Genomic DNA, 25,191 nt, shown 5'->3' with positions numbered 1-25,191 from the left:
TCAAATAGACAAGTTGCCGAGCTAAAACAAAAACACCATTGCAGAGGATGGGTATGTGTTAATAAGTTGCAATCAAGGATAGGCAAGGACAACTTTTGTTAACACGTAACAAGTGGTCATAACTAAAGTTTCAAGACTTTTGAGTCTTGTTTTTGTGTTACCTTGTTGGAACATGCTAAGGCGTCTGACCCACATCCCCTGCAACTGTATATTGGTAAAAACGGTAAGTGGATATACCATCTCCCAATCTTTATACCCAGTTATTTAGGGGTGGAAATGTTGCCTGCGAGTCCGAAACTGTCCATGAGTACCCGAGCCCATGACTAATTACGGGCACCCGCTACCCGTTGTGGGTAGATTCGGCCCGGCCCGATGAATTTTGGTGGGCGGGCGCGGGTAAAACCCCTTGCCCGACCTCCCGCCCACACCCGAGTCCGATAAGACAAGCCCGATTAGTGCCTATATATACCCGCCCATTTGTGGTCCATTAAGAAGCCCAAAAGAAGAAATCCACTTCAAATCATCAATTAGGCGGAGAGAACGTATGTCGTTAGATGAGGGATCTCTAAGATATCGCTCATCCGTTAGATCTAGAGTTAAGAACTCCACCACTATCCTATTATATATATGACTAGGTATAGCCCGTGCCCGTGGGGCACGGGAATGTGTTTTTAATGCATCATGTGATATTGAACATTTTTTTTAATAAAAGGTGATTTATATTCCTCAAAATATGATAGTCACATGGCACCTAATTCATAATCACTCGTTTTACATTCCTCAAAGTAATATAGACAAATGACACTCAGATTATTGGCAACCATGTCGAGTACATTATAATTCACTGGGACTAACTATACTGAGTTTCTACTTTGGAATCATTGCAACCATATCAAACTCATCATCAACTTACTTCCCAAGAAGAATTCTTGGAATCTTACTATCAAGTTGCTTAAGGGATGTTCTTAGATATTTCATCTCCTACAGAAAGCGAGTCGAACAACAGTGAAACTGAAGAAGCTCCTTCAACTCAACGAACTGATACTTTGAGGTTCTCTACCTGTCTTGATTACTTTGGCAAAGAACAAAAGTAGTATTACAAGATCCAAATTCTGAATCCAATCTAATGATTCTTTTTATGTCCTTTTTGGGTTTTATTGTTCTTTCTTGATGTACTTGTCATGAAGTTTGTTCTACGATAATATATATATATATATATATATATATATATATATATATATATGCAATTCGAAATGTCATAAACACAAATGAATTCAGCATAGGTTCAAATTGAAAGTATTGTGCACAAATTTCTAACCAATCGAAAAAGAAAAGGAGAGTATCTAACCGACTTTCCAGACGCTCCTCAAATGAAGCTCTTCACTTTCCACAACCTGGATTTAAGTTGAAAATAGATTATGTAACAAAAACCAAAGATCTTTTTCTTTATAAACTCATCACAAAATTCAGGAAGTTAAGTTCGACTACCTTTATCGATCTTCTTCCTTTTAGCTGTATTGGGTTCAGAGAAGTTTGAGGAGCAATGGCATGGGTTGGAGACAAAAGACCTATTGTTTCAGTTGTCTACGATCCCTTTAAAAGGAAAGCCATGCCCTTAAATTTCTCGAGTGCTATAGGGAAAACATGTTGTTATTCTCGTACTGGAAGAACACGAGAAAAATTAGTTAACAAAGGAGATATACAAACCGACGAGAAATCTTATTTGTGGCAGTAAATAAGTCGAGTCATGCTATTATTCAGTTCAAGTTCTTCATTTAATCTGTTATATAGTTTGACAGTCTGATCAGTTTTGTAATTGGCTCATCAACAGTCTAATTTCAAATTTATAGTGTGATTACAATAGACTTGAGAAAAATTATAATCTTCTATTACTCAAATAGTCAAATCCTCTGCAACTCAGACAAAAAGAACTCGTTAATAAGAGGACGAGATTCACAATAGTTAGTGTAGAAAATTTGAAAGCTTACTATCTTATAAAAGTGAGAGATTCGATGTACTCAAAGCTTACTACATCACCAAAATAATCTAAATACGGGAAAGTCCGAAACAAATTAAGAGTGAAGGTACAGAACATTTTGTGCCTAGTAGGTCTAATAAATTGTGTTGTTCTCTTTGAAATTAATCAACTACATGAGGAATCTTACCCCATTGTGTCAACCCTTCCACCTCTGGTGTTTCAGAACGTTAGAGTAGAACAAGGGAATGATGTCCATATCGCATTGGAGAATTTGGAATGAGCACATTAAGTTTTCATCAACACTCATCATTATCAAACCACAGTAGTTGGGGGCTGAGAATGTTGTTAGAACTTAGAAGTTGTCTTTCAGCAAAGAATTCATACTCATCTTCGCAGCCTGGACTAAGAGTAAAATCACGTTAAAAAAGCGCAAGTGGCATAACAAACCAATAACTGAAACATAGCAAAGTCCAAGTTTGATAACAGATAACCACATGGGCACGACATATAAGGTATAAATCTTGCTTCATTAAGAACTCTGCCATGACACCAGGTCCAAAGGTGAACCAAACTTCTCCGTCCTTCATTCCCCTTCGTATCTTTAGCTGGATCTTACCAAGGCAAATCACAAAGTAAACCTGTGTCTGGAACATCTATTGGACAAGTTATGTTCCTGTCCTGACCTAAGTGCGACAATTCATGGGAAATGTCACCATGCATGCACAAAATATTATCGAGTATGTCAGCTGGCACGTGAAGGCAATTAAGACAATCCGTAAAGGTCTTCAAGAGTTTCACGTTAAACCGTCACTTACAATAGCATATGTGAAACACAAGAGATCAAGTCAATGACTACAAATACCTAAATTTCCTATATACTCAAGTGAAATATAATTTGTCCCAAGTCATTGGATTTCTAAAAAATGGTGTCTCAGATGTCGAAATAGCAGTTTGAGAATCAATCAGACAACACTCAAGTATTCAATTATCTAAGTTTGGCCTTATTAACCCTTTTACCAGACTCTTCTATCTATGTACTGAACTTAAGAGCATTATTCGGCACCTAAAAATTTGAGTGTAGTCCAATGCTATCAAGGCAGCATAGGTTTTGTTTAAACATCAATCTAGAACATAAAATGGTTGATTTCGGATTCAGTCAATAAAGAAATCAACCAAGACTTGAAAGGAAGATCGAACTAACCTGATGAAGGTAGTATGATATGTTCAAACAACTAATTGGTGGCATAGAGTTTAACATTTATTGCTCCACTATTGTTTTAAGCTCGGGTGGTAAAATTTTCACCATCCGAACTACTTCTCGCAAGGATGCAATGAAATCATTTAGATCAAATATATCTTGAAATTCACTACAACCCAAGTAAACATATAATCAGTGAATAGTATCTCTTGAAATTAAGAAACATATGGAATTTGGAACAATATCGAATTTACCTAGGATTGGCCCAGAAAGAAATTTTATCGATTTGAAGGACTGCAAGTATAACATTCAGACATCTTGGAATCATAACCATGTCACAAATCTATAAGAAGCGAGACTTGATAAAACAATAATTAGGTAAAGAACAATAGTTTATTAAATGGTGATACAAGAATCTAACTGCTGATTACATATGATTAGGCTTGTTATTAGACAAACCCACGAGATACTTAATGTTCTTCTACAGTTCTATTAAACAAAAGATAAAAAAATCAAAATCAAATTGGTAAAGCATATGGGTATATAAAATGAATTGTTTAACTGACATCAAAATTATTAATCGATCACTTCTTCATCCTGCAGACTGCACTATACCTGTTGATTCTATTAAGAGGATCCTTTACTTTGTTCTTTCAACAACAAATTTAAGAGATACGTTTGTTTTATTTGTTTCCCTTATAGACAGAACTTATAGATGAAAGAAGCATTTCTTCTAGTGTTCCATTTCCATTTTCATCATATGTTCCTATTCCAAACAAAAGGAAATGGATAACCTCATGTCCACAAAAATGCAAAGGAATCCTAACTTTTATGCTTCGAACAAAAGAAATGGAGTAAGAAGACACATCAACTATCTAATTTGCTCATGAAACTTTGAGATATCTTTAAGAAGAAAGGGAACTTTATGGAACCCAGTCACTATTGAAATACTACTGAAATACTAAATTGATGAAACCTAACCTAATCATTCTTGAGACTCAAGAGGGACGGAAACCATTCAACTAAGTATTTTTTCAATATCGATCACCACTAACAAATAGGTAGAACACTATATCTCGGTAAAGCACTTAAAAAGTAAGAAAGATACAGAAACATATACCCCGATTAGGCGTATGATAAATCTCGATTAATTTACAAAGTTGAATAGAAGAAATGATATAAGCTCAGACTCTGACATTGTCACCTTCCCAGAGCCAATGATCTCCATATTCCACAGCCTGTAACAACAAAAACTATGTCATTAACTTTAAAAAACATTTAAAACCAAAATCAAACTGAAACGATTTGCAAAAGGTAACAGATTTCGATTTTTAGATTATTAGGGAGAATCTGAAGCCATATAACTGTGAAGAGGAAGATACAAAATTTTACGGTTTAGCTTCAGAGATGGTATGTGAACATGAAGAAATTGTCTCCCCATTCTACTTGTGACCGTCTTTATGTGATTTTTCTCCCAGAGATAGTCGTTTCTACTTCCTGTTATATAAGGTGATTTAATCATAGTTCCTTCTTTGATGATGAAGTAAGCATGAGATTGAAGAAGAAGATGGAGCAAGATTGTGAAGGAGAATAATGTACACAAAAGGAAATAATGGAGGAGGAAGAGAAAGGCTCATAGGTACAGACTATTTGGTGTCGATTTGGGGAGATGATAAACATTTATATAATCCATGTAAATGTTCCAAAGGAATGCAAAAAAGACAGGAAATTCATGAACATTTATTCAAATATAGAAGCAAAATCGCTCGCATTTCAGCCAAGCATTAGAATGTTACCTGAGTCTGCTTCATTTGTCAAATACATCTATATCAAACCAAGAACCAAATCACGATTAAAGAACGCTCAAATTAACTTTTGATAAGAATCAGATAATTACATGGTCAATTATGGCAAAAAGATAGCTAAATATAATACCAACCAAGGAGAATTCTTTGACTTGCTCAAGCAAAAGTGGATGGGATGTAGGTGTAACATCCCATGTTTTCGGTTAAAGAAATAAAAGACTACGGTTAGAAGTGAGACTGTTCGGCATTTAAAAAAAAAAGGGCTTAATCGGGGTCATAAAGAAACTCGTGGAGATCAAATTAGTTGGATATAAATATAGGGGGACTTTTTATGAATTCCATATAAACAAAAGACTTAAAATGGATAAGTAAAATGGGCACTTTAGAATGTGACAAGTGGCACCCCAATTTTTTTTTTTTTTTTTTTTTTTTTTTGAATCCAAGGGATACATATCCATTAATAGTGATAAAATCACAATGATACAAGGATTATAAAAGTTATTTCTCTCTGTCGGAGGTGCGTCAAGCTACTTACATACCTGTAAATGCAAAACCCTCCTAAAGGGGGAGAAATTGGACTAGACACAGACACTATTGGGATCCTAAAGATCCGAGAAAAGAGACCCTAAAGATCTGACAAAAGGATCCTAAAGATCCGACAAAAATAACTGAAAAAAACTAAAACCATCGCCTTGTTGCCGGAGAACCGTCGCCGTTACCGGATAACCGCCGCGTTGCCGGAAAACCGCCGCTGTCGCCACACCACCACCACCATCACCACCACCACCACCACCGCACCACCCCCTTCCTTTGGATCCTTGAAATTTGTTTTGCTTCTTCCTCATCAAGGTTTGCAGCAAACCCATTAATCGATCATGGATACGAGTAAAACATTGCTTCTCTGGCCTACTCATCGTTTCCTAAGAATGAACCTAAGAATTGATATTGAGACTCTGTCACTCTTTCAAGATCAACCGAAGTAACATCCGGTCCATGTGATAATCCACCCATATTCACAACATAAGACTTTGTCTCAGCATAAGTGGATTTTTGACACAGAGAGAAGAGAAAGATCAAACCAAAACAAAAGGGTAACCTCCAAATCTTCATTTCTTGAGTGACGCGATTTGGAGGGAAATGGTTTTTTATTGCATGTGGACCCCACCATATATAATTAAGTATGTTTTCCTTTTTCATTTCAAAACCAATTTGAAACTCATCCAGCCGAGAGAATAAGTGTTTGGAACTCAAATTATTCGATTATTCTTTCGTCGATTTCTTCGCGCGTATTAGTCGGAATTCAATGAAACTTCTTCCAGGTAATTCTATTCGACTTGTTCTACGTATCTATCTGTTCAGAATTTTCAATTTCGTCCAAATTTGATGGTTATTGGATGGTTATTTCGATAACTATATAGTTGTATTAATTTCATTTGGGATCGAAATTTGGAGCTATTTAGACAATTATTATTCGATTTCTTCTAATGATTTATGTTCAGGATCATGTTTAGAATGTTATGGACTATTTTGGGGTGACCATATATAGACGGGGTGCTGCCGAATTATTTTACGACTCGAATTTCATATTTGGAATAGTTTGGAAATGAATTGGAATAGAGATTGTTACCCAAATTTTGTCATATTTCATATAAATGGACAATTTCGGTTATAGATTTATATTATAAAGTTCATTATATGATTTGTCAGCTTATGAAGACTCTAAAATGAAAAATAGAGTTTTTGGGAGATTGGTTTTTATGCATTTCAAGTATTCAATGGACTTGGTTATGAAAGTTAGAGATCGATTCGACAGATACTTGAAGTCTTCCGAATTTAGCGAATTTGCTTTTAAGTTTTCATGGTTTTGTTTTAATGATTCTTTTTATTTACGAAGGTTCTTAATATAAGAACCTAATGTTTCTATTCGATTTTTTGGTCATTCTTCCTTGTCTCAGAGTATGCGAATGCGGAGGAATTAGGTCGTCTGGTAGGCGGGAGTCTTTGGTGATGCAAGGACTGAGGTAGGGGTTCTGAATCCTTTATCCAACATGGTTTTATAGATAATGAATATGCTAGATTATACAGTTATATATGCGCCATTATAACTAGAGTTCAGGTAGCATGAAACTCGATTTATGTGATGAACTGAAATATGCTTGAAATGTTTTGATGCGATATGAGAAATGTTTTCGAACTGATTTTACGATGATTGTGAACTACTGGGGATTTTCTTGTATGTACCCGACTGCAGATTATGTCAACCTACGGGCACGTAGCCATTGAGGGTAGGATGACATGTGGCACGGGTGTGACCCGTGTGAGACCGGTGAGGTGGGCGACACTAGTCATGAGACCCGTGGGAGTAGAGTGCTTCACTTGCTGGCCATTGGTGCTCGTGCCTCCAGTTCGAGGCTCAGGGACGTACTCCTGACCGCTCGTCTGGGAGGTGACATTGATTGGGAATCCCTCTGCTTTGTGGCGATATGACTCTTGGTTGTTCCACTTCCGTGTTTGATAAGATAATGAATCGAAGATGAATATTGGTTTTGATAAATGAATGAAACTGATTTTAAAAGATCGCATTAGATGCATGACAGGGTACCGAAGAGAATGAGGTTCAGGTCCTTCCATGGGTATTGGGGGACGACTCTCTTATTCGAACTCGGTGATAAAAAAACTTATTTAGATACTTAAGGTATATATGTATCATGAGGTAAACTCTTCAATGATTGCGGAGTCCCTTAGTGGGAGAGGGACATACCGGCTAGGGGTAAGTCTCTTTCTCGAGGAGACGTAGTGCATTAGCTAGTGCCTAAATGGGCTGGTACTATCTAACGCACTCTAGGCTCTCCTGAGGTACTCTCCTCTTATTGGGAGCGCACCATGGGTGGGCAGCTAATCACTGCTATTGCTTTCTAGATTAAGGAAAATGGTTTTGTATATAGTATATACTGTAACTGGTTTGAGAACTCGTTTTGTCATGATGTTTACAACTTATTAAAGGAACTTTTGAAAACGTGATGGGTTTTGGATTGGTCTTCTACCAGAATAACTCGTGTCGGTGAGTATTCTGACCCCCTACCAGTTGTTAGTGTGCAGGTTCTTGGTTGTAGCCTCGAGGCGGAGTGTGTATTCCGGCCGGTGATCATGTCTGACGAGGCTAGTGGAGTTTTGTCGTTTTATATGATTTTTTCTTTATTTCCAAGTTATGTATTTATTGCAGAAAGCAAACTCTAATATGTATATACGTAAAACTTAGAGTTGTTTATAAGTTGTATCGGTGTTTTATGAGGCGTTTGTATTTTTGTGGTTCGGGTTTCGATCCGAAACTGAGTTGAGTTTGTTTAGCTTCCGCTTAATAGTTTATTCTTGTTTATGCAAATGTATGGTTTGTATGACAGGTTTTGCAGGTGCGACCGGTTCGATTTACAGAGGAGACTCTGCCAGATTTTAGTCTCGTCTGTGAATTGCCGGGGCGTGGTCGTGTCTATTTTGGGACACGGGGCGTCACAGTAGGTGTACAACAAATTAAAGGACATATATTTTTCCAAACAAAGTAAGAGATTGACAAATTCCCTCACAGACATTTTCTCAAACACCTTAGGTGTATCCAGTTACTTCACAAGAACACTTTGATTATAGAACTTCACACTAACCAAATAACTATTACAGAAATTCTCAATATAAAAGAAATTGGACAAAAATAGGAAACAAATTTAGACAGACCAAAAAAAAATGAAATTTGGTTAGGGGAAGATGAGATCTTTCAATTTTTTCTCAAATTAAACAAGAACATCTTCATAAATCGAAACACATTCGGAGTTCAAATGAAGATTTTGAAATTACATCGGTCAAAGAAAAGATCAGGGTTACCGAGGAGATAGAGGTTTCAATTGAGATGGTCCAGTGTTTCATCCATTGGAAGAGATCACATCACCAATATCTTTAATTTTCTGGCGTCAGGAAGAAAGTGAAGGCTTGGAGAGGTAGCAATCGACAAGTCTTGAGAAGATTTGTAACGGGGAGAAGATGAAAGAGGCTAGAATTTTTGGAGGTGGGGAATTTAGGTAAGGAAGAGAAGACAAAGAAATAGGAACTGTAGCGTTCCAATGACCAGTGGGATCTACTGCTAGGATTCATGCGTTCAGACTCAACGGTTGAGATTTGTACACAACTCATTAGTCTTGTCCTAGTCACTTTGTAGTATTAATTTTGTCCTAGTCACCCTGCATTAATTTTGTCCTAGTCAGCAATAACCCACTCTGTTTTGTTATATAGATTTTACCCCACGTTCTCCTTAAACTTCTATCTTTTCCAATTCTCTTTCTGTCGTTCTGGTACTTTGCTAGTGTTTCTCTTTCTTCCATTTCTCTCTCTCTAGTTAATCTTTCTCTATCTCATTCCTCTATGAGTTTCTAATTATCTATACAAGATCTATAACTAAGACCAATACAAATTTGTAAACAAGATCTATTACTAAGACTAAATACAAGCATATATATAACATTAACTGTGACGCCCCGTGTTCCGAGACACGGTTTGCCCGGCAGTTTATAAAAGAAACTAAGTCTCAGTCTCGCTTAAACAGAGTTTCTAAAATAAACCAAAGCCAACACACTTATCTCTGTTATCAAACAAATAAAATGAAGCAGCGGAAATCTAATAAGAAATCATAGTTTTTGAAAACGAACTAAAAGTCAAAAAGACGAGACTAAATTTCGGCAGAGTTTCCTCTGTAAATTGAGTCTATAAAACCTGTAAAACCTGCCAAAACATACATATATACATGCACATAAACTCATATCACGACAAAACAAACTACAAACCCCAAACATCTCGCACCTACTATATACTACAGTGATACATATATATTCTTCGTTCTGATAATATACATAACTTCAAAATATACAAAAACAAATCGATCTCACATCACCAGTTGCTCACAAGCAAGATTAGATCGATCTGGAACTATAGTACCTGAACAAAAACAAATGAAGGAGTGAGATAACTCGAAAGTTAGCTCAGTAGGATACCTAGACATCCTACCCGCACCACACATCAACATTTTAATAAAACAATAGTTTAGGTGATACAATAGTACAAATAGATATTATGCACATCAAGCAAGGCAATACAGCAAGATAATTCTTCTAGCTTACCAAGATCATGACTGAATACGCCCTCAGTCGGGGTCACCTACTATTCGGCTAGGAAGAACCGTTAGGCCTTTGTTAGTACGTAGGCAGGCGGCGCCTTATCGAACAGTTGACTACTGCAGTGTACACATGGATCCACGTAATACCCCGGTAAGAGCTTCCGTAACTCTCCCTTCGTCATCATCGCCCATCGGGCTAACTTGTGATCTCAATACGCATCGAATAGTAAATCTCACCCAAACAATGATACGCTTAGAATATGTCATGACTTACCCAGACGACTATAAGAGTATCGTCGCTTAGTAGAGCCATATACCCACGGCGATACAATTATCTCGTCTTGAGGCGCGTCCTATCTCCGGCCAGATCTGACGCTTCCTCGCAAGGTAACTCATTGACCATTCGAAGAATACCCAAACATATGCATGAACCTATAATAATATTAAATGATCTGATAGGCTCCCAAAGCTACAAGAACAGAGCCCTCCTAAAGGTCCCATCAACCCAAAGGAGAAGAGCTTTCTTGTCTCTCAAGGTAGGGTAAACCCTGTTTAAAGCCAAGCTTTTATAAGTGTCCACTTTAAGGGATTAAGTATTTTCTTATTACGAAAACTCGGGTAAGCACCCTATTTCATTTCGGTGAAAATGTTGTAAGTATCAATCACATATCATACAGAATTCAAACCACAAACACCAGTGGCTTAGCAGAATAAATAAACAAACATGGCACTGGTCAGTCCCCTAATCACTCCAAGGGTCGGAATACCCCAACTCCCAATCTCTCTCGGACCCCATTCTGGGTAAACTGGAATGGTCGTTACCAAACGGCTGCGCATGCACCGAGTGTAACCCTTGACATGAATTCATGGCTAATCCATAACAGAAAAATAAACAAGGGGACCAACCAATGCCCGGCGTCAAACAATCAATACACGTAACACAGATCAAGCGATTCCGCCTCCATGTTATACACGCAGCTCAAGCGATTCCGCCACCACGTGTTTACAATTCACACAAAACGATCACACAGATCAAGCGATTCCGCCTCCATGTGATTATTTTTCAGAAAAACCAATTTGTTTTTAAAAGATAAACATCCATAACACACAACACACCACATACATTCCCACCATAGCATATTATGTCATAATTTTAACTAAAGAACGGAAAAGAAAAAGAAAAAGATAAAAACTAAATATATATATATATAAAATGGTGTAACGGGGAATACCCGTGCTCCAAGTAAGATTCATAGGATCCTACCTCAGATGTAGTACACTTCCGGTTCGTTGTCGTCCACCTGAGATTCGGACTCCTCGGGTCTCTCCTCTACGTAGTATTCGCTTCCTGCTGAAAGTACAAGGAACAAGAGTCACCTTCACTCTGACAACAAGAATATCTTATTCACACCCTTAATATACAAATCCAACCTATATTAGGTCCCGTTATAAACCAAACTATTCCGAAGTTGTTCCTTGTAACGAAATCGACTATACCGAGTACTTTCGACCATTTAAAAACTTTCGTTGTCATACTCAATTAAGTTGAATCATATATCGCTTAAAGTATATTTATGCCCTTTAACATTTCTATCGGTTCTCTTGCTAAAATCCGAATGAACCGTATCCAAAATGCATAAACACACAAAGTAGTCTTAATTGCGCACTGCGCACTCAAACAAACAATACTCTTTAGTCCTTAATCCGATTCAACTGATTCTTAAGTTTTCGGAAAGTTAACTTCACTCCTAGCGTTTCATTCTCAGGTGTCTTCTCCTAATTACGACTAAAACATGCCGGAAAAACCTAAAAGATACGCAGCAGTGCATCAGTTTTACTGCTCGTATGCTGCATACTCTAACCATCATATCGTCCTCATACGAACTCCGAATAATCATTATAATATGTTTCTGGAATCGGAACGAGACGAGCTATAATATCTATGAAGACTCGAAATTCTTCCGAAGCCTTTAAGACTGTCTAAACACCCAAAAACAGTAGCAGTTTTGTTCTTAAACCTACTGTTTTTCATCAAGTCTTGACCTATTCATCCACTTGATTCTTCATACATAACTTCATAACTCTTTAAGTTAACTAACATCATAGAATCACACATAAAGGTAAGGAAATACCCTTAAAAATTCATTATACAACCATAGGGATCAAAATTTCTTACCTTGATTCCAATAAAATCGATTTCAATAGCTTTCTCTTGATTATTCTCTTCCAATTCCTCCTCAATTCACCAAGTTCTTCAAGTAGTAAAGAAAACTACCATTAAAACTCAATTCAACATCATAGAGAGAGAAAATTAAGTTTCCATCAAAAACCTAAACAAAAAAGCTTAAGAACAACACTTACTTCTTGATTGAACTCAAAATTTCTCTTTAAAATTCACCCAAACTCTCAATCTTAATCAATTTTTCCCTTGAGCTTAAGCCCTAATCTCAATCGGTTTAAGGAGAGAAAGAAAATCTGATTTTTTTGGTTTACAACTTATCCACTCGAATTTACAGTTTAGTCCCTCAATTTCTATCAACTTGCAAAGCAGCCCCTAAATATTTCCTGGTCGCAGAAAACATCCTAAATTCTGCACCAGTTGTTTATTTAGTCCTTGTCCTAACTTTCTCTAAACTTCAAATGGCCCTTCGCCTAACCTTAGTCTTATATTTTCTGAATCGAAAGCACGGGACGTTACATTAACAATCTACTGAAATATGAAAGAAGAAATGAATTGATTCCCTAAACAAACAAATAAAAAAATGATCTTGGATGAAGAACTAATGAACTATGCCCGATACCCGAGCCGCTCGTTGCCCGACAACCCGACTCCTTTAGCGGGTGCGGGCGGGCTTTGGGCAGAGGATAATTAAAAATTACCCGCCCGATCTACCCGACTACCCTAATAGCCAAAGAGAAGATCTACCCGACCCGTCCGAGCCCAAAGTATTTTTACCCGTGGACGCCCATACCTGCCCGGTTCCCACCCCGACACAGGTGAAACGGTAAGTGGATATACCATTTCCCGATCGTAAAGAGTAAAGCCCAGTTCACATCAGGTGGATGTAAACAGACAAGCCCGAGTTCTTTTCCCAACTTGAGATTTTCAAACCCGGACTCTCTTCCTCTCAATCCCTGGACGACCAACCACCGCTGACGGCCTGAGAGCTTCGTCAACGACGGACGAAGACATTTTCTGGCGATTCTCCATTGTGTAAGGGTGTCGGGCATGGTTTTTCACAATAGGATTACAAGAACAATACCTACCAAAACCACGGTGAAGAAAACCTATTTGCCCCATTTGGAATTGCGTTGGTAATAAGTGATTTTTCACTATCACAGTCAGAGGACTCAGCTAAAATAGGGCAAAAACCCTAAATCAAAGCTACACGATGAGTAGATCTCTGTAAGTTTCAGCTTTACTACCTATACTACTTTGATACTTCAAATGGATTACTCACTGCGTTTATTTGTTGTTTCAGCTCAAGAACACCTCTTCAATTGATTACACATTCATTCTTAAGATCAAAAGTGCCAGCTAAAGTAAAATTTCCATCAATTTTATTCATTTTAGTTCACTCCAATTAGACTCTACTAGGAAGATTTGATTACAAAATAAATAGATGGTCTTTTTAGGTTTTAGTTTATCATTGTGTTGCTCTTCTCTCTGACCATTAACAACACTGTTCAGGAGCAAAATCATGTCATTCAGAGGGTTCAATACTTTCAAACTTATTCTGAAGGTACATTCTTCTTTGTCTGATTACTTGGTTTGTAGTTAAAGAGGTCATTTAGGGTATTTTAATAAGATCTTGTCGTAGAAAAAGAAAAGATTAAATTTGATAGTAGATATGTGCTCTTCTAAACACTGCCAAGATTTGTAACGGCTAAGATTTCTTCGTGCTACAGGTCATGGTGGTTTCTGCTATGAAGCAGAATCAGCTACGTATAATTTACAGATGCAAATTGTTAATGCTCTTCGGTTGGGTGAAAGAAGCAAAGCTTCAAAGCTTCTTTCGAGCCTCAGCAGTGTGAATGCCCCTTTAAAGTATAAAGACTTTGTTCATATTCTTGACTACTGTTCAAGATCTCCAGATCCCTTAGTGAGTTTTATTACTCATTAGATTTAATGTTTGCTTTAATGTTTAGAGTTTTCGTATTAGTATTTTTGTTTGCTCAATTTATGTACACTAGAAGGTTGTAATGTAAACGAGGTTGTGCCTGGACATATCCCATGTGTTGCTTCTCGCTCCATAATCCAAAGTTATCCTTTCACTGTGCAGCCAAGTTGGATAAAAAATTGGTTGTGTTGTTGATGTCTCCATAAAGATATCGTATTTCTCTTAATTTGTTTTGTTGTTCTTCTTATTGAGATTATTTTCTTTCCTATACAGTTTGTTATGGAGACATGGAGTGTTATTGAGGAAAAAGAGATAGGTATGAATAAAAGGTGTTATATGTTTGTCATGCAAGCTCTCACCAGAGGAGGCTACCTCGAGGAGGTATGCAAGGCTTTTTGTTTAAATATACTTTTTTATAAGGTATTTGTGCTTTACTTGCTCCGCTGTCAGGATATTGGGGGCAAAAATCAGAATGCTGTTCGATGTTTCACTGATTTTTATAGGCCTTGGTCAGTTGGTTGGTATCGACTATAGTCAGGCTGGCAGTATCCACTTATTAGGTTACATGGATTCATTTTTTGCGTTATTAGTATTATCGACCACAGTTGGAACTATGCGCATTTTTCACCCTCTGAATTTATTTTTCAGGCATTCAATTGGCTGACTTTTCTTGGGGAAAAGCATCATACAAATCCTGCACTTCCTGTGTACAATGCTTTCTTAAATGGATGTACTAGAAACCGAAGCATGGCTCATGCGAATCAGTGTTTGGATTTAATGGAGACTAGATTGGTAGGAAAGTCTGAAGTCACATATGGGGAACTTCTCAAGGTTTGTGACAAATAGAACTCTACATAAATGTTGGTTTTCACATTATCGTAGTATTTGAGTCCATAATATCCCTCCCTTTTGCAACACTTGGGTTTGTGTCTTGCCTTTTTCTTTTCAAACATAATGCCAATTTTTTCCCCTCTCTAGTTATATATATACTTATGCAGTTATGCTGTTTTCTCGTTATAACAAAAAGAAAAAGTGTAGAATGACAAGTTTTCTCCGAGCTATTCTCTCTTCAATACGCATGTTCAAAACCATTTTGCCCCCAAATAATTAGCGAACTGTTATTCTAAAAGTTCTCTTTCAGCTCTCAGTCTGTCAGCAAAACCTGTATGCTGTCCATGGTATTTGGAAGGAGTTCACCAAATATTATACGCCAAGCATCATTTCTCTTCGGAAGTTTATTTGGTCTCTCACAAGATTAGGGGACCTTGTCTCTGCATGTGAAGCTTTGCAGCATATGGTAGTCCAGGCTTTCCAAGGAATTGATACTTTGAAGAGATCTGCTGGACAAAAATTTATAACCTCTAAATTAGACATTCCTATACCTTCACATATAGATTTTGAGATGAATGTATGTAGACGAGAGGAAAATGAAAAGTGCTTCCCTTCTTCACTCGTTAATGATGCTCCATCATCAACATCAAGAACAGATTCTGAGCTAAACCACACACTTAATGGCATTGATATAGGTGTTAACAGCTCATCCATTGAGTCACAAAAAAGTTATAGGAGTTTTTCGTTGTATTCTGTGACTAGCCCAGGCAAGAGTGTTGGTGCTATGAGTAGTAGAAATGGTAGTTTTCATCTGCTAGAAAGAGACTCTGAAACAAAACCAGCTCTGAAATTCTTAATGTGGTCTTTCAATGATGTAATTCATACATGTGCAAGGTTGGGAGACTATAAGCTGGCTGAGCAGTTGTTCCTGCAGGTATCTTTTTGAACATTAAAGTATTTGCCGTAATTGATTAATTTTTTGTACTTTTTCAGTGATTCAGCTCGAAATTCTATGAACTATTAGGAATAGATTACATTATTTTCATGTAGTTATATTATATGGATCACTAAGTTGAGGAACCCATTTTTCTACGTAGATGCACAACATTGGGTTGGAGCCATCAAAATATACATATGATGGCTTCATCAGAGCTGTTGTTTCGGAGAAAGGTGTTGCTGATGGAATGAAAGTGGTGAGTTCTTGTTCTAATTGCATTCTGACTGTATTTATTTTTTTGCAAAAGGGAATTGGTGGGAGAAGTTGTTCAAAATATCTAACATGTAATACAAGAAACTATTCTCTTTCTTAAAATGTGTTCCCATTTGTGATTTTTCGAGGTTGAACCTCACATCCTCATGTAGTTTTCTTTTTGAGTCTTGACAGTTGAAAGAAATGGAAAAGAAGAACATGAAGCCAAAGGATGCTACTCTAGCAACTCTTTCAGTAGCTTGCAGCAAAATCCTTGAACTGGACTCTGCTGAGGCTTTGTTGGACGAAATTGTTGAAACTTCGTACCCTCATCCCTTTAATGCCTTGCTTGCTGCTTGCGATGTTATGGTAATTTCTCATTTGAAATTTGGTATTCCTTGGTCCAGTTTTCCCTTACTTATAAGGGTGATAATGGGTATGCCCTGACCTTGTGGATTTGAGCGACTTCGTGTTATATGGTGGCGCTTCATGCTTGAACATATTAATGCCTCTGAAGGCTTGACTTGGAGGTTTTACTTCTGAAATTAGATTTCGCTCAGTTTATCTGAAACACCTGTCTTTTTGTACCTTCTACTGTTTCAGATTACCTGGATGTATGCCAAAATAAGAATCTGAAATGATTAGTATTATACGCCTTGACCAAAATGTACTAAAATTATAATTGTAATTTTAAAGTGCTAGTACCATCCAGGTCTGCTCTATCCTATTGGGTGCTCCTTAGGTACATCAAATAAATAGAATAATGAACAATTGTTTGATTGTAGGATCAACCTGAACGGGCCGTCAGGGTATTGGCTAAGATGAAGCAAATGAAACTTAAGTCTGACATCAGGACTTATGAGCTGCTCTTTTCGTTGTTTGGTAATGTGAATGCTCCTTACGAGAAGGGGAATATATTATCACAGATTGATGCTGCTAAAAGGATAAATGCAATAGAAATGGATATGGTGAAAACTGGCGTTCAGCACAGCCCTCGATCAATGAAGAACTTGGTATTTCTCCTACTAAATTTTTATACCTAATTTTTCTTTTTTGAGTGGTGTTAATTTCTGAACTACTTGATCAAAGACATGGCAATCTAGTCTTAAGTGCCAAGGACATTTTAGGAAGTGGCAAGTAACATTTAAATCTGTTTTTTTTCTTTTAGCTAAAATCTCTAGGAGCTGAAGGGATGATTCGGGAGCTCACCCAGTATTTATATGTGGCGGAAAATCATTTCTTTACTTTGAACAGTTATCCTAGCACGGCTATATACAATACAGTGCTCCATTCACTTGTAGAAGCTAAGGAAGTAAGTGCGTCCTAAGACCTCTACATGCCTCTTTAACTCCATGTTGTTGGAGTTGTGGGAATTGTTTATTGTTTAGTATGATTGCTACTTGACAGGTCAACATTTTGTGGTAAAATGCAGAGTCATATGGCAATTGAAGTTTTCAAGAATATGAAACAACGTGAATTGTCAGCTGATGCTGCAACATACAATATCATGGTTGACTGCTGCAGTAATATAAGGTGTTTCAAGTCTGCATGTGCACTTCTGTCTATGATGATAAGAGATGGATTTTGCCCGGTGACATGTACTTACACTGCTCTGATAAAGGTGTGGGTTTTCGATTGATTGATTATCACATTTTCTATTTTTGCACTCATGACCTGCTGTTACAAAGTATTGTGAATGAAAAAAAATCATATCATTATTATTACATAGCACATCTAATCTCTATTATTGATTTCTAAATCAACAGAAAGAGTGCTAAGAATACAAACTTGTATGGATTATAATAGGGTTAGGTGAGGCATTTGTGGCTTTTGTCTATATCAAGTTAACGATGACATTTCGACTATGGCCATAGTCAGATCTCTAGTGATTGATTAAATAATTAGAATCAAACCAAAGCTACCAGTTTTAGTTTCTCCTTTTCCTTTTTTGGAACTCATAAATTGAACTGCCTTCTTGATTACAAAATTGAGCACATTATCTTGGTTCAAATGTAATTTCATCACATGGTTCGTTTGATCAATCAACCTGGTGACAACCATTTATTTTTTCGCTCAGATTGTGTTGGCGAACGGGGATTTTGATGAAGCATTAAGTCTCTTGGATCAACTGAGTTTGGAAGGCATTCAGTCAGATGTTCTGATATACAACACGGTTCTTCTAGAAGCATATCTAAAGGTACTAAACTTTTTTATGGTTTTGATGGGACTCTTTTCCTCTTATAGGTAGTTGCTCATGGTATCAGAAAATCATCCTTGTGTGACGATCAAATGGCGAATCCCTGTTTCTCCCTGATGACTGAAAAGTGTCACGAACTTATTTGATTTATTTTACAATTTCTATATATTATATGATCACTAAGCCAATCTTACCATGTGTACCGCCATCCCATGTTTCTGTCAGGGTCGAATTGACATAATTGAGTTTATTGTGGAGCGAATGCACCAAGAGAAGATCCAACCTGATCCAACAACCTGTTCTTATGTTTTCTCTGCGTACGTTGAACATGATTTTCTCAACACGGCAATGGAGGCATTGCAGGTCTTGAGTTTGCGGATGATTTCTGAGGAGGAAAGTGTTTTAGATGAAAAGAGGAAGGACCTTGAGGATTACATCCTCTCTGAAGACTCGGAAGCTGAATTACGGATAATCAAACTTTTTAGGGACTCTGAAGAGAGTCTAGCTGCTGCACTTCTGAACCTAAGATGGAGTGAAATTTCTGGGTTCTCAATTTCGTGGTCACCCAACGAAAGCATCTGGGCCAGACGGCTTTCATCTAGCTATGGTCTAAGAAAAAGATAAGTTTAGAAGTCAGAAGTTTACGATTCACTTATATACAAACTCCTCATTGGCTCCTCAAAATTCAGGTTACGCATGGAGCCTGCCCAAGTAGCTCATGAGAGAAAGAGATGTCCAATGCGCAATATTTATGTTTCAGGTCCATCCGTAAGTGGCAATTCTTCATAGAAAATGGACACAGGATGAGAATTATTAGCTTCAAATCGTTCTCGAACAGTAAGTTTTGATGTATAATTATCAGCGAGGAACTCTTTTCTCTAAAAAGCACAGACAATAAGCAGCAGATTAGTTATTTGTATAATGCAATTGGAGATGAGCAAGCTGAGACACCAGAAGATCCTAATGTCATCTGCTTCTATGGGCTATCTCCATGTCAGTCTTCAACAATTTTATTTGAAAAGCACTCAACCAGGAACTCTGGTTTGTATCTTGTCTTGTTTTGTACTTGAGCTCAAGCACATTGAGCTGTTTCAGCTCTGCCGCTCATTTACATCTTTTTAATGTGTAAGCAGGTTTTTTACATGCATATTGAATTGACAATTGGTTCAGTTAAATTTTGAGAAATTTTTTCTGAAGCAATAGAATAAAATGAACTGATTGGTGAATATAGAAATAGTTCCTGTCTACATGAATGCTCTTCATCTTACATTTTCCTTTCTGTTAACAAAATGAAAATCAGAAGTCCCATAGAACAAAATGATAATAAAAAGGATTGAAGCTGGAGAAACTGTGAAAGAATTTGGAACTATAGAAACACTTAGCCTTCTCTTTAAGGAAACAATATTTAAAGTTTTTGGGCCACAAAGATTTGGGTGGAAAAAATTGTTTCTCTTTTGTTTCCCCTAAACAATGGCCGGGAAAAAAGTCGGAGAACCTGAAACCTGTCATAGACATACAAGTCCGTTAAAGCCCACGTTACCCAAAATCAGAAGGCGGGTGGGTTCTGCCCGATCGAGTCAATTAAATCAATCGGTCGGGTTTGGGTTTTGAAATGCTACCCAACATGTTGCCCGACCTCGTTTTGTTAATGTTTACCCGACTGTATCCGTTTAATAGTTATGTACGTTGTGTGTATGGTTGTATATATGTGTTAAAGTATGTATAACATTATGTCTATATATACACTCATATATATATATAATACGTAATTATGTACTTTACTACATATAGATGCGGTGGTGGACCGTGGATGTGATGGTCGTATGGTGGTAGTGACCAAAGTGACAGATATAGTAGTGATCATGTGAAAGTACGTATAAAATAGATTGGTAAATTTGTAGATATTATATGTACTTTCATAATTACTTTCAAAATAACCGGTCTGTTAAGCTTGAAAGCCCTAGTGAACAAGGAGTTTCAAGTCTTGAAAAAAATCAGATATTCTTCCTCTTCCACTGCCATCACCTTCGGCCACCACTACAAGTTCTCTCTCTCTCTCTCTACGTGAAGCTTTCAAGCTTCAACACTACAAGTTCTCTCTCTCTCTCCGTGAAGCTTTCAAGCTTCAAGAAAAGAAAGACAATTTTGGAGAGAGAGAGAGGAGATAATTGGTAATGGTGGGAGGAGAGGAAAAAAATCACAATCCACCCAGAAAGGATTTTGGACTTCCGTTGCCGAGACTTGAACCCGGGTCTTTCGGGTGAGAGCCGAATATCCTGACCAACAAGACTACGACGGATGAGATTACTTATGGTTCATTATTTACCTATTTATTGAGTCGATAAAATGGATAAGGAGCCTAATCCATAAAAGAGAAGGACGTGGCAAGTTCGGAATCGACTACTCGGCCATTCACCTCCTCTTTTGTTGGATGGAAGAGAGAGAAAGAAAGAGAGATCAGCAAAAACTCCATTTCTCTTCTCTTGAACAGCCAGCCTAGCTAGCTAGCTCAACAAATTTTACACTAATAATTTGAAAATGGAATTATCAAGGTGCACTTCTTTCCCAACATCACCCAATTGCCATCAAACAAAACCACCTTCTACCCGTTCATCATCTTCTGTTTCTCTTTCTTGGACCCGAATTTTTGTCAAAGACAACTTCATTTCCTCCCCATCTCTCTCTTTAACTTCCTCTTCCAATCAAGGTACTACTACTCTTTCTTATTTCAATTGATTTCTTTTCCTTTTTATTACTTTCTTCTCATCATAATACATCATATATATAGACACACTCTAATCACTCACTCTTTACATAATAGCATGGCATGTAATTCAACACCCATATTCAACTACAAATGAATTGAAACTCTACATAGTCTCTTCTTTCTTAATGAATTTACTTAGGATTGTATAATTAATTGATCTAATCCAAAAATTATAAGAATTTGATTATTAAATAAAGTAATGGGTTATGATTTTTTCTCCTTGAAAAGTTTCTTGAATGTGGGTCGATATCATACCCGTAATGCCACACGGAATATAGTCTCCCGAGCCACAATTCAGTCGGGTGCATTTACATTATAGTCTTATAAAAGTAGGTTATTATCGATGTAAAGGGGGCATTCTATTTCTCGGTCTTGGGATAGATAGTGGAGTTATTATATATTCAGAAGCTCTAGAGAAATCTTTGTAACCTTGTTCTTCGTACATAGAGAAAATCATCACGCCATTGTTCGTCGTGAAGTGGCTTTTATGACGGAACCACATATATCTTTGTGAACATGTGTGGTTGCTCATTTTGGTTGTTGTTTTATTTTTGCTTTATTGTTCTTGGTAATAACATTTCTTGTTATCAGAAAGTGAAAATCAGTCTGTGTTTTATAGATTTGTTCATTTTTTTGGATGCTTAGGCAAAAACAGGTCACCATCAATAGTAAGATGCAGTGCTGCTGAGAGAACATTAGCAACCAATCTAGCACCAGGAACTCCTGTAAGGCCTACAAGTATATTAGTTGTGGGAGCTACTGGGACTCTTGGACGGCAGATTGTGAGACGCGCACTTGATGAAGGTTACGATGTTAGATGTTTGGTACGTCCTCGACCAGCTCCTGCTGACTTCCTTCGTGATTGGGGCGCGACTGTTGTCAATGTGAGTTCCCAATTTATATTAGTTTAAGAAGAAGAATGTGAATTTTAATTGATTCTAATGTCCGAGGTTACTAACATTTGATGACATTTGAGCAGGCAGATCTAAACAAGCCAGAGACCATACCGGCAACACTAGTAGGTATTCATACGGTAATCGACTGTGCTACCGGACGCCCAGAAGAGCCTATAAAAACGGTAAATATTTCTGCCAGTTTCATGGTTCCTTTTAGTATGTGTTTGCCATTTCTTATCCACTTATTGTGTTTAGGTAGATTGGGAAGGAAAAGTTGCTTTAATACAATGTGCAAAAGCAATGGGCATTCAGAAGTATGTGTTCTTTTCCATTCACAACTGCGACAAACATCCGGAAGTCCCTCTAATGGAGATTAAGTATTGTACTGAGAAGTTCCTCCAAGATGCAGGTCTATCCTATGTCATAATCCGGTTATGTGGTTTCATGCAGGTATTTGTTCAGATGATCATAATACCTTGATTTCGGCTTGCATCAATCTTGACGATATAATACTTCACTTTGCTTGCTATTTTCTGCAGGGACTAATTGGGCAATATGCAGTACCTATTCTGGAAGATAAGGCTGTTTGGGGAACTGATGCTCCAACTCGGATTGCGTACATGGACACCCAGGTTTAAAATTACCTTTCACTTCAGTCTGACTATAGTTTACCGAGGGCATATTTGAGACTTTAAATCACACCATGACTTCAATTCAGTTTTGTTGTCTTCTCAGGACATAGCTCGACTAACATTTATAAGCTTACGAAACGAGAAAATCAACAAGAAGCTTCTCACATTTGCAGGGCCCCGTGCGTGGACAACTCAAGAGGTAAAGGAAATGACAGTTCTTACACTATCAAGACCTATGATCATTTCGTAAAGTAATTCTATTGATGATTGCTTCATTCTAGGTGATAACACTATGCGAGAGGCTAGCGGGACAAGATGCAAATGTAACAACAGTTCCTGTTTCAGTCTTGAAATTGACTCGTCAAATAACCCGCTTATTTGAATGGACTAGTGATGCTGCAGATAGACTGGCATTTTCTGAGGTAAGTTATCTCTTTCGTGTTCTTCATGTGGATAGTCCCACATTGATGAAGGGTACTCTAATGATCAACAACACACGAGCCAGGGCATTTCCATCATTCAATGTAACATTATCATGCATGTTTCCGTAGTTGTAGCTAATGCGGTTCAGTATATGGTCTTTGTAGGTTCTAACAAGCGATACGGTTTTCTCAGTTCCAATGACTGAAACATATAGTCTACTTGGGGTGGACCAGAAAGATATCATCACACTAGAGAAGTACTTGCAGGACTATTTCACGAACATATTGAAGAAACTGAAAGACCTCAAAGCTTCATCGAAACAATCAGATTTCTACATTTGAGAAAAATCGTTCTTCCCGTTTTCTATGTACATGACATGTTGTACCAATAGAAGAGATGAAAAATGATGTAAGAGTAAGAAAAGAGAGAAAAAACAAAGGTATGCAGTTCTTTTTCTTTATTTCAACGTTTCGTTTTCCATTTATTTGCTGTTGTCTTATCTGTAAAAAAAATCATAGTAACAAATGAAAGAACAAAGAACTGTCACAATATTAAGCACATGTAATTGGACAGGTAGTATGTCGATCCAAGCTATCTGTCTAGTGATTTTTGACTTTGGAGCTCAGGCAGTATTCATATATGGACCTAGTGCTGTTGGTTGTTGCCTTGTCGCAGGCCCGTGGCCAAAGGGAACCTCATGATGAACATGTTATGGGCCTACTTCTTGCTCGGTCTGGGTACCAGCCGGCTCCAACAGTGAAGCCCAGCATATCTTGGGCCTGGGCTGTATTAAGTGGACTTGGGCCAATCAGAGGCGATGACCATCAGAACATCGGTGGGAGGAGAATCGCCACTCTCTAGATAAGTTGACCAGTTAGAAAGGCCATATCTCATGCCAAATCTCTCTCCTCTCTCTCGGATACATATTCACACGTGACACGACTTCCCACGCTTGCCAGATAATATAAAATTAAGTATATCGCAACGTCATAAACTTGATAATATTTTGTTAATCACCACCTCAAAGCACGATCAACACTAATGAGGTTGCCCATATCTCAACGGAAGATCTTCTTCACACTTGTTTAATCCACATTTTCTCTGAAATTATCATCTCAATTAGTTGACTATCATGTTATACATCTAGGGTTTATAATATGTAGCCTCAACTATCTCCAATTGGGTAGCTCTTCACCAATTGGGTTTAGCTCTTCAAAGTAGGGCAAGTCTGGTCCCATGGTGACCACACAAGAATTTACCTAATTTGTGCACCCTGGCTTTGGCTTTGTGAGCTGGACTTAACCTAAACAAAATAAAAATGAGATTGTGCCCAAAAAATGTTGGCTGAAGTTCGAAGCGAACGGCTTGATCTTGCCCAAGGCCCAGTAATCTGTAAATTGATACGAAGTCAAGCAATATATAAATCTATCTAACAGTTTCAAACCGCTGCTTTGTTTTGTTATGTCTCATCATTATCAACTAAATAATGTGCGAAAGCCACCTACATTTTCCATACTAAAAATATGCAATTAGGACCACTTAAAGTCGTTTCGAATCTTAAGTATATGATAAACGTAATCTAATGTTACTAATGCAAAAAAAAAATTGTAGTTTCTGTAACATTAAAGTATTTTCCTATTACCAATTTACGTTTGTAACGGTGTAGCTAAAGTGCTAAACATGAAAGATATAATTAGATATTTTATTATCGAAGTCTGCCTTGTCACAATAAATTAGAAACCCCATGAGATTGCTTTAAACAAAACAACACAAGGTAATTATAAGATTTTGAGTTTAGTTTGGAACAGAGAAAAAATCTAAGGTTCAAATGATACTCAAAATTTAGGAATCAAATTAACATGAGCACTTAACTTTGGCCATAGCTTTCATGTGATCTAATTGTAGTACCAGAACTAATTAATATATGAATAAAGGAACTAATTAACAATTCCAGTGTGACCCATGAACAAATATCTCTCTTTTTCCTTAATTTTATGTT

At 37.4% G+C, this 25,191-nt stretch overlaps 2 protein-coding genes, 3 long non-coding RNA genes and 1 other non-coding gene across 6 annotated transcripts; 3 read left to right on the top strand and 3 right to left on the bottom strand.

Moving 5' to 3' along the window:
* Window positions 1–734: 734 nt before the first annotated feature.
* On the bottom strand, window positions 735–2,241 carry LOC147533855 (uncharacterized). The gene is made up of 4 exons (XR_015228455.1): window positions 2,166–2,241; window positions 1,489–1,661; window positions 1,246–1,394; window positions 735–1,193 (listed from the first exon to the last, which is right to left on the bottom strand). It is a non-coding gene; the product is annotated as an uncharacterized LOC147533855 (long non-coding RNA).
* A 4,135-nt stretch (window positions 2,242–6,376) lies between these two features.
* On the top strand, window positions 6,377–8,284 carry LOC147533854 (uncharacterized). Its single transcript, XR_015228454.1, has 2 exons — window positions 6,377–7,002; window positions 8,067–8,284. It is a non-coding gene; the product is annotated as an uncharacterized LOC147533854 (long non-coding RNA).
* Window positions 8,285–9,697: 1,413 nt separating this feature from the next.
* LOC147533853 (uncharacterized) lies at window positions 9,698–12,600 on the bottom strand. Its single transcript, XR_015228052.1, has 4 exons — window positions 12,498–12,600; window positions 12,313–12,388; window positions 11,401–11,487; window positions 9,698–9,958 (listed from the first exon to the last, which is right to left on the bottom strand). It is a non-coding gene; the product is annotated as an uncharacterized LOC147533853 (long non-coding RNA).
* A 567-nt stretch (window positions 12,601–13,167) lies between these two features.
* On the top strand, window positions 13,168–19,700 carry LOC147533852 (Tetratricopeptide repeat (TPR)-like superfamily protein). Its single transcript, XM_086645071.1, has 14 exons — window positions 13,168–13,542; window positions 13,619–13,679; window positions 13,828–13,879; window positions 14,046–14,239; window positions 14,531–14,638; window positions 14,906–15,088; window positions 15,399–16,022; window positions 16,186–16,281; window positions 16,473–16,646; window positions 17,063–17,290; window positions 17,446–17,589; window positions 17,710–17,898; window positions 18,355–18,474; window positions 18,700–19,700. The coding sequence occupies exons 1-14, from the start codon at window positions 13,529–13,531 to the stop codon at window positions 19,096–19,098; spliced, it is 2,586 nt and encodes an 861-aa protein (XP_086501197.1). The 5' UTR covers window positions 13,168–13,528; the 3' UTR covers window positions 19,099–19,700.
* A 1,000-nt stretch (window positions 19,701–20,700) lies between these two features.
* TRNAE-CUC (transfer RNA glutamic acid (anticodon CUC)) lies at window positions 20,701–20,773 on the bottom strand. Its single transcript has one exon. It is a non-coding gene; the product is annotated as a tRNA-Glu (tRNA).
* Window positions 20,774–20,821: 48 nt separating this feature from the next.
* On the top strand, window positions 20,822–23,741 carry HCF244 (NAD(P)-binding Rossmann-fold superfamily protein). The gene is made up of 8 exons (XM_086651246.1): window positions 20,822–21,181; window positions 21,887–22,125; window positions 22,221–22,319; window positions 22,393–22,587; window positions 22,677–22,769; window positions 22,873–22,968; window positions 23,051–23,191; window positions 23,357–23,741. Exons 1-8 carry the CDS (start codon window positions 21,013–21,015, stop codon window positions 23,531–23,533), a joined length of 1,209 nt encoding a protein of 402 aa, XP_086507372.1. The 5' UTR covers window positions 20,822–21,012; the 3' UTR covers window positions 23,534–23,741.
* The last annotated feature ends 1,450 nt before the right edge of the window (window positions 23,742–25,191 follow it).

The sequence above is a fragment of the Eschscholzia californica genome, unplaced genomic scaffold (genome assembly GCF_041429995.1).
Source record: "Eschscholzia californica isolate CP2 unplaced genomic scaffold, dmEscCali1.0.p SCAF_6, whole genome shotgun sequence".
Lineage (NCBI taxonomy): Eukaryota > Viridiplantae > Streptophyta > Magnoliopsida > Ranunculales > Papaveraceae > Eschscholzia > Eschscholzia californica.
This window is presented reverse-complemented; position numbering and strand designations above follow the sequence as displayed.

Coding starts and splice junctions, on each gene's coding strand:
- HCF244 (XM_086651246.1), top strand. CDS start 21,013: ATGGAATTATCAAGGTGCACTTCTTTCCCAACATCACCCAATTGCCAT. Junction 21,182..21,886: donor AACTTCCTCTTCCAATCAAG/GTACTACTACTC, acceptor TTGGATGCTTAG/GCAAAAACAGGTCACCATCA. Junction 22,770..22,872: donor TTGCGTACATGGACACCCAG/GTTTAAAATTAC, acceptor TTGTCTTCTCAG/GACATAGCTCGACTAACATT.
- LOC147533852 (XM_086645071.1), top strand. Junction 13,880..14,045: donor CTTTCAAACTTATTCTGAAG/GTACATTCTTCT, acceptor TTCGTGCTACAG/GTCATGGTGGTTTCTGCTAT. Junction 15,089..15,398: donor CATATGGGGAACTTCTCAAG/GTTTGTGACAAA, acceptor GTTCTCTTTCAG/CTCTCAGTCTGTCAGCAAAA.